At 34.3% G+C, this 21,383-nt stretch overlaps 1 protein-coding gene, 2 long non-coding RNA genes and 1 pseudogene across 5 annotated transcripts; all 4 read right to left on the bottom strand.

Annotated features, from left to right (window-relative positions):
* Window positions 1-191: 191 nt before the first annotated feature.
* Window positions 192-4,437, bottom strand: LOC104706443 (uncharacterized). The gene is made up of 10 exons (XM_087460485.1): window positions 3,924-4,437; window positions 3,249-3,481; window positions 2,952-3,156; window positions 2,744-2,834; window positions 2,510-2,652; window positions 1,691-1,934; window positions 1,507-1,611; window positions 1,239-1,421; window positions 944-1,148; window positions 192-807 (listed from the first exon to the last, which is right to left on the bottom strand). The coding sequence occupies exons 2-10, from the start codon at window positions 3,460-3,462 to the stop codon at window positions 323-325; spliced, it is 1,875 nt and encodes a 624-aa protein (XP_087316611.1). The 5' UTR covers window positions 3,463-3,481; window positions 3,924-4,437; the 3' UTR covers window positions 192-322.
* A 1,875-nt stretch (window positions 4,438-6,312) lies between these two features.
* Window positions 6,313-6,765, bottom strand: LOC147939736 (uncharacterized). Its single transcript, XR_015563216.1, has 2 exons — window positions 6,626-6,765; window positions 6,313-6,415 (listed from the first exon to the last, which is right to left on the bottom strand). It is a non-coding gene; the product is annotated as an uncharacterized LOC147939736 (long non-coding RNA).
* A 143-nt stretch (window positions 6,766-6,908) lies between these two features.
* On the bottom strand, window positions 6,909-7,874 carry LOC104782347 (uncharacterized). 2 transcript variants are annotated; one of them, XR_015563213.1, is made up of 3 exons: window positions 7,739-7,874; window positions 7,119-7,233; window positions 6,909-7,045 (listed from the first exon to the last, which is right to left on the bottom strand). It is a non-coding gene; the product is annotated as an uncharacterized LOC104782347 (long non-coding RNA). The 2 variants fall into 2 exon arrangements; XR_015563214.1 differs by lacking the exon at window positions 7,739-7,874 and adding an exon at window positions 7,444-7,582.
* A 2,393-nt stretch (window positions 7,875-10,267) lies between these two features.
* LOC104706447 (uncharacterized) lies at window positions 10,268-20,244 on the bottom strand (annotated as a pseudogene). Its single transcript, XR_015563286.1, has 3 exons — window positions 20,043-20,244; window positions 10,512-12,832; window positions 10,268-10,433 (listed from the first exon to the last, which is right to left on the bottom strand). The product of XR_015563286.1 is annotated as an uncharacterized LOC104706447 (transcript).
* Window positions 20,245-21,383: the final 1,139 nt, after the last annotated feature.

Genomic DNA, 21,383 nt, shown 5'->3' on the forward strand with positions numbered 1-21,383 from the left:
TTTGTCATTGTCCCTTAGCAAATGCACGCCTGCACATGTCTGGACACGCCCCTGCATGTGGCATTTGTCTCTCACCTTGGGTTTAAGACATATCCATTACCCAAGTGTTGACTATCTCATAAAGTGGTAAGATTCATAAGGGTAAACAACAAAAGCTGGACCAGATTGATCGATTCTTATAACACACTAGCTTTGTAGACAGACAATCTCATAGTTTCAACTTTAATATGAGCTTTAAAACCCACAAAATTGTTCATCGAAATTATTTTTCTCGTGTCCCTCAATATTTTTTCTCTTCCTTGCTGAATAACTACAAATGAGTCTACATTTTGTATGGTTTTGTGGTCAACCCGAAACCGAATGGGTACAACGGGTCGTAATGCAGGTCGCCAACATTCATCGGTAGCTGCTTCACAGACTTAAACCATGTCCTAGCCAACTTTCCTGTGAACCCATAATCACCAAAGAGAGCATCAGCCACTCCTTGACCCTCTGTTCCCGGAAGCCAAGCCGCCACAAGGGCATCTATGGTCGAAACATAAGGCTGAATCACCACGGGACGGCCAGAGACCACAACCACGACACACTTCATGGATCCGCACACGTTCCCGATTGTGCTTGGACCAGGATCACTTATGGTCAGGTTCGTGCTGTCCCCAAACATTTCAGCATAAGGTGGCTCGCCAACAACCACAATGGCATAGTCAAATTTACCGGACTTGACGAAGTTCGCATCAGGGTTTTCACTGTAGACGACTTGTGTAGTTGGAGCCACTATGCTCTTAACAGCAGCAAGGATCGTTGTACCTGTAAGTAATTAAACCAAAGTCAAGAATGTATACATCTATGGTATTAGCTCGTACTATGGGTGGGCAGACCTAGCTAATGCTGTCGTTGTAATCGAGCCAAAAAAGGTGAAACAGAAGTTTTTGAGTAAACATACCAACAGTGTGGTCGCTGCCTTTAAGTCCTTGCCAGGTGATAGTCCAACCACCACATTGATATCCCAAGTTATCAGCGTGTGTTCCCGCAACAAGAATTTTCCCTGTCTTCTTAGGCAGAGGAAGCAACGGTTTAGCCCCTTTCTTACCATTCTTGAGCAACACTAGAGATTTCCTCACGGCTTCACGAGCTAGTTCCCTGTGCTCCTGTTCAAGTGTTTTATTCAGTTTCATAATCATAATGATGATTTTGTAATGATTGGTACAGTAGCTTAACATAGGTCAAACATAACAGACCTTACTACCAAGCTGGTTGGCAAAGCTGAGATCAGCCAGTGGTTCCTCAAAGAGTCCCATTGTGAATTTCACCCTTAAGATTCTCTTCACAGCGTCATCGATCCTGCTAATAGGAATAAGCTTTTTCTGTATCTGACTGTTGATTTCGTCTATGAACTCGGTGTAGTTGTACGGCACCATAATCTGCAATTAACGAGACATACAACAATTAAGTAACCATGGAGCGCATACCAAGAATATTTAAGGTAGAGTCACTTTTGAGACCAACCATGTCAATTCCAGCGCTGATTCCCGCGTAAACAGAGTAAGAATAGTTAAGATGAGGAGGAGTCGTGATCCTATCAATTCCCTGCCAATCCGAGATGACAAAACCCTGCAGCAAAAAAGAAAGAAGGGTTTTAGGACCAAAGCATAGAAGATCAAATGCACCCACATGTATCATTATTTCTTACTCTGAACTTCAACTTGTTCTTGAGGAAGCCCGTGACAAGTTCCTTGTTGGCATGCATTCTCAAACCGTTCCAGGCAGAGTAAGACACCATGATTGTTGCAACACCCTTGTTCACAGCGTTGTAATATGCAGGCATGTGAATTCCGAACAGCCCCTTCGAGTCAATCACTGTGTTGTTCTCGTCAATCCCTCTCACTGTACCTCCATCTCCAACAAAATGTTTAGCACAAGCCGCGACCTTTGACCTGTAACAGACACAAGCTCATTTCGATAAGTAAATGGAATTTGTGTTAGTACACTAATTGATAAGTTATGACTGAAATGAATATAGTCAAAACAATATACTAATAGTTTCAGTCAGACATAAACTCATTTTATCTCCCCCACATGTGAAAGATATTAATAAGTTGGACAGTGACTGTTTTTAGATGAAGGAATAAATTCACACTGGTCCTACAGTAGAAGAAAATTCAAACCACGACTCTTTAAGGAAATTCACACTGGTCCTATAGATAGACTTAAAACGTAGCCGTAGCACATGGGGTGGCCAATCACTGATTGCCAGAAAGGCTTTGCATTTGTAGTATTGACCACCACCACGATCAAAATGAAAGCACGCGTGAGAGCATGACCTAAGGATTTTCAACACTTCGAATATAAAAACTCAACATACAGAATCAATCAACTCAAATCCTACCCAAATCTAGTCGAAAAAGAAAGCAAGCGAACATGAATCATCGTATTAATTGCATATTCATACAGGTAGCTTTAACTCCTCATAGTATCACAAAGGATTTATTACAGGCAAAAAGATACTTACTTTCCACCGACAAAGGGAACACCTCTTCGCTTGGTAGGAAGGTCACCTTGCAAACCAGGTATAATCTCAGTCATTTGTTGGACAATTTTATAGTCCTCGCTGTAGCTCTCATAGCATCTTCCCCATCTTGGATCTCTACATACCTGTCAAACCATATCCCCATTGCAGAAATATTAATTAAGCATACAAGTTTTCTGCAATGATTCCAAACTTGGAAACTTTAATTATACTTACTGCAATACACGGAGCAAAGGCGTATGGGATTCCGGTCGCTCTAACTTCAAGCGCGGTTGCTTCCCCAATCCTCTTAAGAAGGCTAGGATCCCTAAAAAATTAATCAAAATACACAAACATAAAGTTGTTTCAGTTTCATCGCCCATACATTAAATTCCTTTTGACTTTGTCATAAACAGGTAAAGGCACTTCTAGGACAAGTACTTGCCTTGTGACTCCAAGGCCTACATTGTGTGGGAAAATAGTGGCGCCGTAGACATTGTTGTGACCGTGAACAGCATCAATACCGTAGATCATGGGGATTCCAAGGCGAGTGGAAAGAGCCGCCTTTTGAATCCCATTGACCATGTTGACCCAAGTTTCAGGAGTAGCCTTTTCCGAAGGCACACTTCCTCCTCCACTCAAGACACTCCCTACACCATAAACAACCCACAGTGTCAAACTCATTTAGACAACACAACAAACACTTAACAATACATAATTCCTCAGAACTCTTTCTTCTTACCGATGAAGTATTTCTGCATAACTTCAGGAGTTGCGACGCTGCGTTCGATCTGAACCATCTGACCAATCTTCTCCTGGAGAGTCATACGGTTCATCAGATCCCTGATTCTTGCACCCAAAGGCTGCTTTGGGTCCTTGTACTTCAAAGTACCCTCAGTAGCAGCCACGGCACAACACAGCAGCAAAAGACATAACACTCTACTCAGAGTCCCCATTCTCTTCTTCTCAACACAACTGCAGAGAATCAGATCTAAAGCTATTAGTCACAGGAACTGTTCCATTGTAGATCAAATCAAATATAGCAAGAAACAATGGTCAGCTCGAAAAAAATCTAAAAGTGAAACACTTTGACAAATCTGAAAACTTTAGTTGAATTCAAGAAGCTACATTAAACAGAACGAGCTGAAAAATCAAATCTTTCTTCATTCTTTTTAAGATACTGACCGGTTTTTTTTAAAAAAAAAAAAAAAAAAAAAAAAAAAAAAAAAAAAAAAATCAGATCTTTATTGACCACTGAAGAAAAGAAGAAGACCCAAGATGAGATGTGTGAAAATGGGAAAGAAGAACACACATTCAAGCATCTATTACGGTGTTGGTACATACAAGAGAAACAGAAGAAGAGATTTGATATCAATACCAAAAGAAGATGAAGAAGCAAAGGATAAAGAAAGCTTACAGTCTTGGAAATGGTATCTTCTCCTTGGAACTGCAGAATGATCTCTCCTCTCTAGGAAGGAGACGATAGTAGTGATGATAGCAGCAAAGAGAGAGAGAGAGAGAGAGAGAGAGAGAGAGAGAGATCTAGAGAAGTGTGCTGCTGCTGCTGCTTCTTCGTGCTACCTTCGTCGTGTTTTAATAACACTGGAAAAGTTGCTCTCCTTTCCCCACATGGATTTTTCTCTTCTTTTTTTTGTTTTTTTTTTCAATTTCTACCTTTTTGTGTTTTGTCATTATGTAATGTGGAAAAAGAAATTAGCAATGGCTTTCCACATATTTGGATTTTTTTTCTTTAAGGATTCTTAATTATATTTTGGTTAATCAATCATAGAAAGCATGAAAATTTTAATTTCTAGACTGAATTATTATCCACTCTCAGCCTCTCAGGACTCAGGAGAAGTCACGAGTCTTAAAATTCGGCACGAATTAGTGGGATAATACACTCAAGTCAAAGCCACATGTCATCAAAATTCGTATGACTGAACACATAAATGATACTTATGCCATGACTAAAAAAAATTATCAAGATTTATATCAACACCATATTAAAAAATAACCTAGAAAGTTTTATTTTTGTTGTAAAAATGTTATGAAATTGCTACCAAGTTAAGGAAAGTTCTAAAACTGATGACCACTGGTGGACCTAGAAATTATTTTTACTTGAATCATAGAAAGGATTGAATCCTGGTTTAGAGGTGTCAAAGTCTATTATATACCATATATTTTAACTATCACACTAAGATTTCTATATAAAAAATCTTAATTTCAATATTTTTGGGGATCAATTGAACTCCCTTTCCCCTTAATAGGTCCGCTAGTGATCATGACTCGTTGAAAATATATTTACTGAGACTTTTCATTTTTGGTTAAATATTTACTGAGGCTTGAGAGAACCATACATCTAAATAATATTATAAGAATTTTACAAAGTTGTATAATACATTAGGTTACCTTAAATAATTCTACAATATTTCATTGTATCTGCGCGAGAGAGAGAGAGAGTTAAGTAAACTGTATTCGAAGAAAATCCCTTATATAAATGAACAAATTATTAAAAAAAAAAATCTAGGCTTACGACTTTAGTTAAAATGGGTCAAACGGTTCAGTTAATCGGTTAAAAAAAATTGTGTTTAGTTGTTCCAAGTTCTAACACAAAAAGACGCTTTTATTAGGTTTACATTTGTTTTTTTGACCATAGCATCAAACTATAATTTTAAATCGAGCAAGTATACTGTTTATTACATCAGAAAACACGTAATAATATATAATCAACAATGTGTGGGCAAATGGCAATGGCATGTTTGAGTGGATAATAATGAAATAGAAGAAGAGATGAGATCTTTGTTATTGACTTATTAGCATTGGTCTTCGCCTGCCGCCTGGGACAACTCATAAAAATCATATGGGAAACCGTGTTAAGATGCCTCTCGCAGGTCCCAGGTTTACCCACAAACGTTCCCATGCTTTCCAGATCTCTTCTAACGGCTACAATTTCTCGCTTTCTTTTTTTCTTTTGGTTTTATTCTTTTAGATCATCAGATATAGGGAATATAATAAGATGCTTATTTGACTAGTCTCTTTTTTTTTTTTTGTATGTTATCGTTGATCGATAGTTTTAAAAGTTTTGCAGTACTAATTTCAAATATGAGACAAAGTAACAAACCGAGTACGTAGCGGATACGTGACAAACATCGAGTAACATGTGTCCAAACGAACACCAGCGATAATAGCCTAATACGTACCTGAATCATTTAGACCATCATTAGTGGAGTAACCCACCATAGTTACTCTTACATTAATTAATTATATAAATAATCATAAATTATGTAAAGCAACCCTAAAAGAACTAAAGCAAAATCAACATATTACTAGAGAACCCCAAAAAAGGTTACTTAAGTATTTAAATAATAATTTTTTAATTTGTATTTATTAATTATCAAACTTTAATAATCTAAAATGACAAACCACTTATTTAAATTTTTTCTGTTACATAAAATAGAAAACAATAAAATTTTACAAATTTTGGAATATTAAACATATTTTACAAAATTCAGAATAGTAAACATATTTTATAAAATTTGAAATATTAAACATATTAAACAAAATTTGGAATAAGATTTATTGTACGGTTGCACCAAATTTTTGCCAGATATGCTCAATCAAGTCTTTTTCCAAAAGATCATGCATTTGTGTATCAAGATATTATGGAAGTACACAAAGATACAATTGATTCAAGATATTGTTTCATATAATTTTCAAAACTATGTTTAACAAGAAATTTCTGATTCATTCTCTTTTTCTTTAAAAAAAAATTAATTTATCAAAAACAAAGACAAAAAAAAAAGAGAGGCTAAATTTCAATAAACTGAAAAATAGAAAAATGGCATACAGAGTTTTCCTTTCCCTCTTCTATTTTTGGCAAAATGTTGTTATTAGGGGAGGTTGGTTCCGCTGCAGCAGGAGCCAAGTCACAACATTTTTACAGTTAAGATCTATATCAAGCTTAAAAAAAACCCAGCCATGGCTCATGATCAAGAAACCAGATGATGTAAAACAAACCCAGCCATGGCTCATGAGCTACAGGTCTACTATATCTAGCCTAGAACTGAATGTAGCAGATTATAATCGGTTAGAGAGTAGTTAGTAAAAATGTTGAAATACCTTCTTATCTATCACTGAAACCGAGACAAGTCGTACTTCAGAATATGGCTTGCCACTATTGCGTCTGTCTTCTCTGTTGGGTGAAATGAGTCCCAAAATACATATTTGCTCGCATCAGAACATGTGAATGGGTTCATTTTATCACACAAGTAGCTCATCTCGTAGTATCCTGTTCCGCAACATGCACTCCTTACATTTTGAAAACCTGCAATGCAATTAAGATATTATCAGAGGAATTCTTGAATTTGAGAGCCTTATCTTTTTGTTAGAGAACTTTTGTACTAACCGAATGCTTCAGGATGGTTTAGGATTTCTGAAACCAGATCATACGGGTTTGAAAACACAAGCTGGAGTCCATCAACTACTCTAGCCTCAGCTGTCACAGTTGTTTCTTCAACCAATATCCGATGTAACTAATTTCTGCATTTTCAGTTAAAACTTTCTGTTACAACCACAAGATTTTCTCAAATCAAGACTCAAGTGAAACTGTGACCTTTGTCCTCATAATCACGAATTGTGACTTGATTTGCACCGGATATAAAGGCAAGAATATGCTTCCCCTGATGCCAACTCACTCCTTGAAGATCAATCTCTGAGAGGAGAGTTACCTAAAACGAAAAGATGAGCAAGGCTGTAGCTTAATTTAACAGCAACGATGGTGCCATTGTAAAACTGCATAAAACAACCTAAAACACCTATTTTCAATTCCCCTAGATACATAAAGATAAGTATTTGTAACTATCCATACCAAAAAGCTAAGCCTTGTTCAGTCCACCAAATAAATTAACAAACACATAGAAGTCAAGCAAAATTCATACATCGGTGGTTGTAAAATTTGTTTAAGAGAGTCTGCAACCATGGCTTGCAGAGTAGCCACGCAGACTCTTGAAAACAAAACAATGGCTATTACAATTCACAAAACCAGCTTGTAATTAGACCAGATCACGAAGCCAGAAGGACCACCATATTTCTCAAATCAAACTGCAGCAGCTACATCGATTCATATCAAGTATAAAAAGTATCAATACGACCACATAGACACACAATTCAAGCTCAAACTAAAAAGTGACCCAAAAACTCAAATTTAGGGGAAAAGAGAAAGGAACAAATTACCCAGAAACGAAAACACAAATGCTGAATCGGATAATCGAATTAATGGAAGCTCCCAAAATATCGAGTTTAAGCTGGAATAATCAAAGGATTCGAGAGAGAAAAGAGAGAAGATCGGGAAGAAGAAAGAGAGAGAATCGCGAAGAGAAAAAAAAAAATTGGCAAAATTTTTTTTAATTTACATTTCCCCAACAACGAACCAAAACATGCCACGTCGCGTTACTCAAAGGGTTCTTCAATTGCTTCCCAAAGAAACGATACTCTCTTCTTGAACTCGGAAATGAGTTTTTTATTGGGAAATTGGAGCCCAATAATGAGAGTAACTCTAAGAGTACTCACCGGTAATGATGCTCTTAGTGGACATAGCAATTCCTACTGGGCCTAACATAAGCTCTAATGGGCTGATATGACTTAATGTTATACCTGATTTTATTTTTTTTATAATAACTAGATCTATATAGGTTTTTTTAAATATATTATTTTAATACTAATTTAAATATATTGCTATTATTAACATACTAAAATAAAAATTTAATCTGTATTGAAGTATCATATTAATGATATTTTATTTTTAGTATTAACAATTCAATTTTGTCATATCATATAATCCGTCATGTAATATAACTGGTTTGTGTTTTTTAAAGAAATTAGTATATTTTAAATTTTTTATTAAGTTTAGAGATATCAGTTATAAATTATAAACTTCTTAAAATTTTATAATTGACTATATATATATGGTAAATTTACTATATATGTATGTTGAACACACACTTTTTATATTAATCGAGTAATATATGTTCGTTTAAAAAAAATTCAAATCACAATATATGCAGAAAAAGATGCATTTTAATTAATTTGATTTATTATATGATGATTCACTATATTTAAAATTTAAAATAAAAAGAGAGGATTCAGAATAATATTTTTAATCTGGAATAAGTATTCTAAATATCTATATTAATTGTAGAACATTATATATATGGATATTTAAACATTTTACTTTTGATTAATTATTAAGAGTAGTAGAGAGTTAACTTCTTTAGATATGAATATAAGAATGTTTCAAAAAACATATTTTTAACCAAAATGTGATGCAAAAATTCTAGTATATATATCGCAAGAGCATCGAATACACCACATCATGCGTTGGTCTTACATTGCATGATCCACAAGCAACAACAAAAACTTAACCATTCACTTGCTTTTGGTGCTTTCATCGAAAACAAAAGAAAGTTGTGTATTTATTTTGGACCATATTACTATTTCCACTTCGGCTGCTAGAGTCACATCAAATTGCATTTTGTAGCGCAAGTACATGTTTCTACAAAAAACTAATTATTTGAAGTGATATTTATTATTATTATTATTATAATTTAAGAGAAACATCAAATTATAAATGATTAAAAACTAAATTAATTATTTATTTTTAATCATTTACAACAAATTTAATCATATTTATCAAAAGGTTCGATAGATTTTCGCATCTAGAATTAATTGGTTAGATGCAGAAGACTGACACAGCTATTTCACACAACTGGCATAATAATGTGTGGGTCTGGGGTCAGCACTGGTTTGAAGAGATGTTGGGAGATTTAGTTGAGGAAGGTCTTGCGCCAATGTGTGGTGAAGAACCTCTTCACATATGTATATGACATTCGCACATTACATGTATGGTAAACCCGATGATAATATTCTCAAATGTAGCTTATGTAAAGATACTCTACTGATTGAGTTTAAGAAAATTCTAAATATTACATATTATAATCACTATTTGATTTTTGATTTGCATTATTATCTTACTTTGCTTTGGCTTTTTCTTTTACTATTGCTTTGATGTGAACTTTTTACCTATCATTAAAAATTGTATGTCATATTAATATTACATCTAACTAGATTAAGACTCGTACTAAAGCACACACTGTTTGACATCAGCTTCTGCAAGTCTTGTGCTCTGCCACAAAGTCGACAAGTTGTTGACCCAATAATTGATTCAGTTGGGATAGTTGAGCGTCGATCAGATCCACTTGATACACAAGGGCAGTAGCCTCTTCCTTCTTCTTCATGTGATATCTCATCATACTAAAAATGGCTTTAAAGCGGTCCTTCGTCTCTTCTTCAACCACGACTCTCGTCCTCTCAAAAGCGTCTTTCATGGCATCTATTACTTCCTCTTCCCACTGGAAATCGGAACTGCTTCACTTACGCTTACTGGAACCTCTCCGGCCATAGCTCGTAACCAACTTATTCTCTTGTTATCGAAGAAGGAGATGTAATAGATTGAGTGTAAATTGAGAGAATATTTATAGGTGAAATTGAGACGGCAACGATACAATGAATGTAGAGAAATCGAAAGGTTACAACGAATGTAAAGATATCGAAAGGGTACAACGAATGTAGAGATAGCGAAAGGGTACAACGAATGCAGAGATATCGAAAGGGTACATTGAATGTATATGCGAATTTGTATCAGAAACTGACCCCGAAATTTGGCTCATCATTCTCTAGCTGATTGTGGTTGTTCAAGAAGAGGAGTATCATAAAATGGTCTTACGAGTAAATGATAGTTACGTACTAGTCTTTAATAATGTCGACTTGAACACGTGGGATAATCCCAGAAAATTACAGAGACAAATTATAGCTAGGGAAACTCTAGATGACTTCACGATGAAGTTAACTTCTACTCGTCGTGTTCAGCAACCTATACAAATAATTGTTAGTGTAACCGACGATCATATACAAAACGTTAAAAAATATATCAAGTGGGATTGTTACTTACACAATGAGGTCGAGTATGTCCAGGCTGTCTGCATTTTGAACAAGCATATTGCTTATGAGACTTCCTCGGCTTGCTCCCATTGTTACGTGACAGTTCTAGCCATGTTAGCCAACGAGACTTCTTTTGCCTTCCAGGCTTCCGCTTCGGTATGGGAGGTATACATCGGATATCTGGCCCAATTGGATCGTGCTCGACATTGGGCATGATGGTAGCCGCGTACGACGCATAGACATAATCTTTTCTATAGTAAGCTTCAACTACGATAGACATATGCCATCCGCTTGACTTGACAGCCTTAATTGCATGTGAACATGGCATTTTCTCAACATCAAACACCCCGCATGAACAAGATTTTGCTTCCAAGTCAACCAAACAGTCACGTTGCCCACCCCTAATGTAGAAACGCCAGCCATCAATGCGTTCTACCGTCATCATATCTGCGTAATGCTCCCTTACGGCCAATAAGAACTCAACACCCCGGCTAAAAGTGGTTGTCAGACTAATTGCATCCTCTCGTCTTTTCCAATACCACCTACCTAACTTTTTGTAATAAACTCAATGAGATATGTGATGGGATAACCTTTGGCTTTCTTTAGCATGAAGTTGATAGATTCCGTAATGTTGCTAGTCTTGATGTTGTATCTATCTCCTGGACAGTAAACCCGAGACCATAAAGCTGGATCTGCCTCATTCAAGTATGCTGCAAGGGCCAGATTTACGTTAGTAAGGGAAGCCATGTAGCGGTTGTAATCATCATACGTATGCGCATATGCTGCCCCTTTCACCAAGTACATCAGTTGCTTCCCACGAAAATTAGAAATTATGTTTTGTTGGAGATGGTAGTAACATATCCCTCGTGTTGCCCATGGCATAACATTGCGACATGCTTTAGCTATTGAACTGCACCTATCAGAAACTACTACTAGTGGATATTCATCCGAAATACACTCACTTAATTTGGTGAAAAACCAATCCCATGAAGCATCACACTCTGAGTCGACAATTCCAAAAGCCAACGGAAATATCTGAAAGTTACCATCCTGTGCGCAAGCGACTAGCAATACACCTTCATACTTTCCAGTGAGATGGGTCCCATCAACCACAATAACTTGCCTCACGTAATTGAAACCACGGATTGAAGCATCGAAAGATAGGAAAAAGTACTTAAACCTATGCTCGTCATCAACAACAAGGTCAACGACACTTCCCGGGTTTGACTGCTCTATTTTTCTAAGACAATAAGGCAACTTCACATATCCAGATTTGGCGTTTCCTCTCACATATTCCAAGCCCTGTACGAAGTTGTGTAATGTAATGTCATGCCGAACATTGTCCTTATTGAATCTTGGATATGTTGTGGGACAACACCATCTACTATTCCTACCCGGTCTACAAAAAGCATCCCAATATATTTGGAGGTGCAACGCTTACGGTGAGTTATGCGGTCCACAATAACACATGTATGCACGTTCAGATATTTGGTGACCCAAAAAGTGGTTGGATCATTCTTCACAGTGGCCATGACCCTCCACGTGCATCCTGGCACAGAGCATATTGCCACCAACCGAGACTTTGTGGACTTCTTAATTTTGAAAGAGAATTTTAGCATAATAGCGGTCAAACACACCTCTGTTATGACATTATGTTTGCATGGAAAGCATTGACCTACTTTCAGTTGGTCTATCCAAGGATTATTTAACTGTCCATGAATACCACCAACAAATGGTTTCCCTTCTTCAGCATCTACATCCGGGTGATCTCCATCTTCATCGTCATCTTCAAATTTTCCGTACTCACTGTAATCGAAATCCATGTCATCAACATCTTTTGGCTTCTCATCTGTAGTGTCATGGAGAGCTTCTTCACATTCTTTTACACCTTCATCGGCACCTGGATCTACATCGTCACCAAATTCATCCGTTGGCTCCCCATCGGCAATAGAACAAGAGTTATTTATATCATTAACACATCCCTTAACCGACTGTCCATCCATGCATCACGTAGAGACGCAAAGGCGAACAACATTCCTACTACTAAAATCTATCAAGTTCTGAACTGATCTATCATTTGTGACATAGACAGGAGGGGAATCTTGGGGCAATTGCTGAAGCATCATCTCTGTTAAGGGATACGATAACTGAACCATCTCTGTTTCTTTGTCAATCAGATAATCTTCTACAACCATTTCAAGAAGCTCAGCGTATGTACAACCGTGTCGCAAAAAAAACATTCTCCCACCTTTGCGTCCATCCATATCAAAATGCCAGGACCCATTTCTCGTCGCCCATGCTCCGTAAACAACAGGTATTTGCGCCATCTACCTGAAAGAGTAAGCAGCAAGTCAATTACTCATTACATAGCTGACTATCCGTAGAAGTCTTAAATCAATAACCTAGATGCCTAACAAAACCAAAAACATGATTGATCCAAAAGTATAATATATTATCATGATAATAATAGACAGAGGCAAGTACATAACCGATACAAAACATTTTAAACTACAAAATCAAAAAGAAAAATTTATAAATTTCAATTAAACACTATTTCAAATATACAGACTTCACAGATAACTCCAACGGTTTGACTTTGTAAATTAGTCTACTTTAATGACCTAACTGCCTATGAAAACCAAAAACTTGATTTCTCCATATGTATAATATGGATTCATATCAAAAACATACAGAGGCAAGTAAATAACGAATATCAAAGAATACAACAAAAAAATCTTAAAAATTATTCAACAATTTGCAATAATTTGGTTTTCAAAATCTGCTGACTTCATGTTGACGTCAACGGGTAGATATAAACTAGACTATACGAAGATAACTTCAAATGAAGTCTATTTTTTGTGGTCTATTTTTGCAATTACAATTTAACAAAACAGACAACGGACGAAGTCTACTAGAACCGGTTGACTTCTTCTGTGGTCATCCTTTGTTAATTTTTTGGTCAGTTTTGCAATTAAATAGATAAAAATAGGTAGACTTCAATGGAAAGTTCCACCTGTTAACTTCAATTATAGTTTACTCTGGTTATTTTTGCAATTGACCAACCCATTGACTTTACAATAGATTTCTGTCTAACAAGTAGACTTCATCTATCCATCAACAAGAAAATGTAAACTTCGTCGTGGTTAGTATTGCAATGGACCAAATTTGACTTTTGCCAAGTAGACTACGTACGAAGTCTATAGTAATGATGACTTTGTTTGCAGTCTGCCGTGGTCATTTTTGGAGTTGACAAACATAAATTTTTAATTAGTAGACTTCTTTTGTAGTCAAATAATTATTTTAATATAATAATATTACGGTCAATGCTTAAATATTTTGGTCAATTCCAAAACTAGTCACTATAGAAGTCTACTCGTTTATTATCGTAAGAAGACTTAGGCCAGCAGTCATCACTAAAAAGTCAAGAATTTGGTCAATTGCAAAAATACACCTTAGTAGACTGCAAACGAAGTATCTGACGGAAAGATTATAATGCAGTCTGAATCATATTTTTTTGTTTTCAAATGAAATTAAGGAGACTGAAATTTTAGTCTACGGGCTCGAAAATCGATTAATTTTAAATTGCAAAACTGACCACATAGTAGACTTTACATGATATTATGACGGTTGGACTAACAAATGAAGTCTAAGTTCGACAAAAAAACAAAGAAAATCATGAAATCTACCGGAAAATAACCTTATCGGTGGTGGTTTCGCAATGTCAAGCACCGAGGACGTCGTATTTAGTCACCACTGAAGAAACACAGCGCCAATTTTCCTTGTTCACGAGATATAACAAGATTAACGAACTTTCAATTTTTTCAATTAAAATGGAGAGGAGATGGAAGAAAATGAAGTTCTCATAGCATTGGGTGTTATTTAAGCTCACAAATCGGGTTGTTGAAGCATTAAGAGCTTCAAATTTAGTTGTTCATGGTTGTTGGAAAATTGATGGCGGTGGTACAACCGTAAATAAGACAAGAAGATAAGGATATGGATGTAATAAACATTTTCGCAAGAAATTCAAATAAATTAGAAATAATGGCATTTCTGTGAATACAATGAATGACAGAGGATTTAGTAGGCAGAAAATGACAAATGTTTGAGAGAGAAAAAGAGAAGTCTAGTCTTGCAATTGACTTAAGTTAGGGGTCTAATTTTACAAGTGTTCTTCTTTTTCTTTTTAATAGTGCATTCTTTGCAAATATTAGTATTTTTCCTGATTTCGGCAGCATTATTTAATTTGAAACCAAGAGACTTTTAAACTTACAAAGAGTTAGACAGAGAGTTAATCATGGGGCTTAATCTTTCTATTAAACAGATTAAATGCACAAAAAATATCTGATGCTACCTGCTAACTTTTGGCACCTATTTCTTCGTTCTAAGAAGTGGGGTAACGTTTAAGCAAACTTGTATTTTCCCATTTCTTCTTTCGGAATCAAAACGATTTAGTATTCTTTTTTAACGAGCCGTTTGACTAATTCTATTAGATATTTGAAAATTGTATATTGTTATAAAACATAAACGCAAAATATAAAATTATTATATTATATATGTGTATGTGTATGTACATAATAGTATAAGTATAATAATATATACTACTATAATAAAGGGAGAGAGCTAGAGTTAAGAGAAAGAATTATTCTCTCTTCTTGTTGTGTTGTTGTTACAATGAACAAAACTAACACATATATATACATGGTAATTATTTGAGGAGGAAATAAAAGATGAAGGGATAACTACTACTAATAGATATGTATCACTAATGGATAAGTGTATATGTAAATGGATAAGATTAAAGTTACTTAGAGTAGAAGTAATGTGATGGATAATCACAAGTGTTATTATCAGTTTTATAACATTCTCCCTTATTATCTATCACCATTTACTTATTGTGTACTGCCTCGTTAAAAAACTTTGTCATGGAAAAATCCAGTGAGATAAAAACTATGATAAGGGAAAAAGAGTATAGTGACACAATCTACCCCTGAAAAAGACGAGTCTTTTTCTCTTCATAGGTTTCGTAGATGACTCATATCGATCATTCTTTGCTTTGAACAAATGTGTCTACTTTTCTTCATATCTTCCGTAGATGATTCATATTGATCATTTTCTTCATTCTTCTGAAGAGAGATAGACCTTCACCATTGGCATTCTTCTTTGAGATCGATATTTTGCGTGTTATTTGCTGCCTCGTTAAAAACCTTGTCATGGAAAAATCCAGTGGGAAAAAAACCATGATAAATGAAAAAGAGTGCAACCACGCGAATCAACATATTCTCCCCTGGAAGTATCATCGTCAAAAGATGAATTTTGATCTCTGCAGATGCATTCTGAATGAGGAAGTCAGAAGCACCTTTGTAAATAACTCTGCTACATTATTACTTGAGTTGATGGACTGGCTATCAACTTCCATATTCTTCTCAAAATCTTTAGTGTAAGAGAAGAATATGTCTTGTTTTGTTGCTCTTGGCTAGCTTTCTTTGATTTGGGTGACATATGCAACAGAGTCTTCAAACAGTGTTGTTGCCTTTTGGTTGCTTCTTGCTAATGGATCTCAACAAGCATTAACTAGTTGATGCTGATCGAACCCTCAGTTCGAAGTTCTTCGCCAACATGTTACGAGGCTCCAATCTTAGGTAGATAACTATTTGTTGACGTTCGGGCATCATATGAGCCATTAGGGATTCTCGATATGGCATATGAAGCACAATTATTTTGGCATGACTTGAACGAGCAACAGCCAAATTCTATCACTGAAATGTCTCGAAGTCGTTGTTTTGCGATACATCTTTGTACTGATCCGATATAAATCTTCCATCTGCAAACCAACGAAACCAAACTTGGGGGTTCCAAAATATATTAAGCCCAAGTCAATCATATCTTTGCAATAGAAGATATGTTTTAACTCATACTCAAAATCTACTCATATAGAATAAGTTATATGCTGCAAAAAGATTAGTGGAAAATGCTATGCAGAATTCATAAAATATATAAATGCTCGTCAGCATTTATATATGATCTTACATGACTATATATATGTATATTTGACTTCCTTTAGAAGTGATTAGTATAACATCTATTTCGATAGATGTTTAGTTTAGAATTTCTGGAGACATTTTTGTCTTTCCAAGATCTTTTATTCCAAATAACTCTTCAAGAGTTTTTGATGATGTTCAAAATCATCACTGTTATGAATTCTCGAGAACATAATTATGATATCATATGTTTTTCAGGATAAGCTCTTCAAGCATCCCATGAGATGTATTTCAAGTCATAGTATAACATCAATTTTGATTGATATAGGGTACTTTAACAAAACATGGCGCGACAAACCATTTTGTTATATATCATTATACCCTTTTGATGCTTGGACCACTAGTCCAAAAATTACTCGTCTAGTATACGAGTTTATATAGACTTGACTACCTCTTTTATTGGCCAATATGTTATCTCGATACGCTCACAAAGCAGAGATTTATGATCCTCATTAATCACATTGCGCTATACAATTTATTGTCGACATGTATGTCTTTGGTTCCATATTTCCCGTAATGACATGGTTAATCGAGATCTCTTTAATCATTATATAAATGATTTTATACAGGTAAGTGATTTCATTATTAACCATATCAATCAGTTTCTCTACTCCTCTTGAGAAGTATCTTGCTCCTTTTTAGGAGTCTATGTGCTCCTCTCAGGGAGTCTATTAGCTCTTCTTTAAGAGTCTATTTACTCCTCTTTAGGAGTTCATTTGCTCCTCTTTTGAGAGTATAAACCTCTTTTTAATTTGCTCCTTTTTCTTTTCGAGGATTTTATTTATCTTAGGAACCAAAGTAGTCTATCACGTTTCTTGTGTGTCATAGACTTAGTATGTCATCCGTCAAAGACATATTTTATTGGATCATTTCTAGCTGGGATGTGAGATTTCTTAGAACTACAAGTTCATATTCATTTAAGCGAGGATCAATATGAAATCTCATCCATCATCTTTTTGCATTTGATTTGTAGTAAACATGTTGAATAGTGGTCTTTTGAACTTTTGAACAATCAAGTTCATATTCATTATATTCATTTATTCAAAGATCCAAACTATTCTATGATTTCCCCACAGTGATGGGATCTTTATCATCCAACATGATGATATGAAAATCTTGCATTAAGCACATCTCTAATAAGATGGCTTTAACATTATTAGAGCGGAGATTCATCTCCCACATCTATATTATTTCATCTTCTGTGGATGATATTTTCATGCAGTGTGGAGGAGCATTTTAAAATATATATCACACACCCATAAGATTCAAAATAACAAATATTTGATCTTCAACCGTGAATATATAACATGGGAGAAATATTTCTTTATAAAATGTTGGCCTCATATATAATATTGACTACATGCAAAACTGCATGTTCCATGTTTTGACATGGAGATTATATCACCAGGAACCATTTTGTAATATCTTGCGGTTGCGCTATGAATGATTCTATAGCTCATTTCAAGAGTGAACATCATGGATGTTCCACTTTATCACATGCGACATATATATGTGATAAACTAAAGGATATGACTTCACCAAAGTTATATCGCTATGGGGTGTCAAATTCACCAAATTTTATCGACTTATTGTCGATGTGGGATTCCTTTAATTCTCCCGCTCGAGATGATAACTCTTGGAGTTCATTCATCTCGTACTGAATCCCACACTAGGATCAACAACATATCGATTCTGGTTATGTCTATTATCTTAGATCCTTATAAGATGTGAGATGAGACCCCTCTCAAGATGATGACTTTTACATCCATTCACCTTTAACCGAATCTTATTTTTAGATCGGTGATATTTGGGGTTTATTTGGGGATTTATTAAAGAAATCAAACCATCATATATATACAATGAGCTTGTTAATCCAAAAGGATGGTGAACGGGCCAACACTATATGATTCTGGAGGCATAGCCTACTACAAAATTAAGGAGGAGGTATATATACATGAACTCCATAAACAATAAATAAAAAAATAAATAAATTAAAATAAACTTAAATAAATTCAACATAAATTAGATGTTATCTGAGATATGAATGAAGTGCAGTGCTTACAACTTCATGAAATGTGAACTGGGACATGCAATACTTTTGAAAGAATTTTTGTTCCTCTTAAAGCATAAAAGAATATCATTGATTGACCGGGATTGCTTGACCGGTAATGTTATACTTAAAGCATAAAAGAATTTCATATTTACTATTATTTTGCCATCTTTCTTTTTGTATGATATAATCATATACATGTGTGTCTCCAATATGGCCGATCTTGCGATACCATATTTATTTATAGTCTCAACATAATAATTTTATTAAGACAAAATGTCTTTGAAACTCCATGAGTGTCTGGAGAACACTAGACATCGATAATTATGAATCTGATGTCTTTGAAAGTCGAGAGACTAACTCATCTAGACTTTTCAATTATGTTTGCACTGTCTATGATATACTGACAAGTGCTTCATATATTCTCGTAAGAGAAATATGTTTTTATTTTAAAGACATTCCATTGTCTTTAAATCTCATGTAACACATACAATTATTTTTTACTAATAAACGGAAGTAAATAAACAAACATATAAATGCAGAAAATAAAATAAGAGTTATAGCCTTATATATAAGAATTTAATAGACATAAATTTTCTTTGATCGTAGATTAGACATAGCCTATCATATATAATGATCAATCCAGAAAAGACAAAGCCTTTTATTTGATCATTAATGAGGCAAAACCTCTACATGTATAACGATCAGTCCAGAAATGACATAGCCTTATATTTGATCGTATAGAAGGCAAAACCGATCTTTCCGGAAAGGATATAGCCTTTTGTTAGATCGTGACGGAGGGGCGAAGCCTACCATATCAAATGATCAATCCAAATATTATATAGCTTTATATATGATCGTAAAGGAGGCAAAGCCTACAATATATAACGATCTATCTATCCAGAAAAGACATAGCTTTTATTTGATCGTGAAGGAGGCAGAGCCTGCCATATATCAAACAATCAATTTGGATATAACATAGCTATATATTTGATCGCAAAGGAGGTAAACCCTACCACTTATAACGATCAATCCAGAAAATGAAATAGTCTTTAATTATATTTGATCATATAGGAGGCATAGCCTGCCATTTTTAACGATCTTTCTGCAAAAAAGACATAGTCTTTTGTTAGATCTAGAAAGAGGCAAAGCTTACTATATAAAATGATCCATCCAAAAATTATATAGCTTTATGTATAATCGAAAATGAGGCAAAACTTACCATATATAAGATTTATCTATCTGGAAAGACATAGTTTTTATTTGATCGTGAAAGAGGCAGAGCCTACCATATATCTAACGATCTATCCGAATATAATTTAGCTATTGATTTGATCGTAAAGGAGGCAACGCCTACAACTTATGACGATCAATCCGGAAAAAACATAATTTCACGATCTCTATAATATTTATGTTCTATAAACATATATGGAAACAATATAAATTTACTTACCTCGTGAAAGCTCCAGCAGTAAAAATATTGTGCTAATAACGTGTTATAAAACATAATACAAAATATAAAATTATTATATTATATATGTGTATGTGTATGTACGTATGTATAATAGTATAAGTATAATAATATATACTACTATAATAAAGGGAGAGAGCGAGAGTTAAGAGAAAGAATTATTCTCTCTTACAATTTCTCTTACAATTACAATGAGCAAAACTAACACATATATATAAATAGTAATTACTTGAGGAGGAAATAAAAGATAAAGGGATAACTACTACTAATAGATATGTATCACTAATAGATAAGTGTATACGTAAATGGATAAGATTAAAATTACTTAGAGTAGAAGTAATGTCTACTCTAATGTGATGGATAATCACAAATGTTATTATCCGTTTTATAACATATATATAATTTTATACAATTTTTTGGTTCAGTTTTCTCTCACATATATATATCCCTTATATAATAAAACAAAAGTATATAACTTTTTTTGTAGACTATATAATATGGATTATATAATTAATTTTTTGATTATTTGATAGGTTATAGGTTATATGGGTTGTAACCATTAATTAAATCTCGATTTCAGATCCTCTTAAAAAAGATATTCCAAAAAAATAAAATAAAATCTCCACAAAATATTTAATTAACCATATATAGGCAAATCAATCTCAAAAATCAATCACTCTTCCGTGATTATACTAGCAAATTATATATCAAAAGAACATAAATAATGTTTATTATGATTGATTTGATAAATTTCAAAAAAATTAGGCTAATCCGCAGAACAATCATAAGAAATCTCAAAAAAAAATCAAGTCATCATATTTAGCATATGATGTTATTGCATAATGTTTTATTCACAACAACTTTAAAAAACAATCATATAAATTATATTTTATATAAAATTACAATATAAATAAAAGGAAATTCAACCCGTACTCTAGCACGGATCCTAATCTAATATAGTTTTTCACTATTTTTGAATATGATGTTTCATTGAACTAATCCATTGTTTGAAAAGTCAAAACTTATCTTGGTAGTTTTTGTATTTTTTTCCAATTTTTTTTTGTAAAGTTTTGACATTAATATTTTATGGAATTTTTTAAGCAAATGAAGTTTGTTGATGGACACTTTACACTTATAAATAGGGTTTTTTTGGATAGTTTTATTTTTAAGATAACGTACGACATGCATCATATATAGGTGAGAATTCGGATGGTGAAATGATAACATCAACAAATGAAAATATGTAGATTATAAATCCTAAGCTTTGAATGGTTGGTCCATAAATATAATGTGTACGAACATGTGTTTTGTTAGTTCGGAGCG

Source organism: Camelina sativa, chromosome 8 (assembly GCF_030686135.1).
Source record: "Camelina sativa cultivar CO46 ecotype springtype chromosome 8, ASM3068613v1".
In the NCBI taxonomy this organism is placed as follows: domain Eukaryota; kingdom Viridiplantae; phylum Streptophyta; class Magnoliopsida; order Brassicales; family Brassicaceae; genus Camelina; species Camelina sativa.

Excerpts from the sequence above, each read along its gene's own strand:
- LOC104706443 (XM_087460485.1), bottom strand. The coding sequence starts at position 3,462 with ATGGGGACTCTGAGTAGAGTGTTATGTCTTTTGCTGCTGTGTTGTGCC. Across the intron at positions 2,653-2,743 it reads CCTTTGCTCCGTGTATTGCA|GTATGTAGAGATCCAAGATG; the intron begins GTAAGTATAATT and ends ATGGTTTGACAG. Across the intron at positions 808-943 it reads AGGCAGCGACCACACTGTTG|GTACAACGATCCTTGCTGCT; the intron begins GTATGTTTACTC and ends AATTACTTACAG.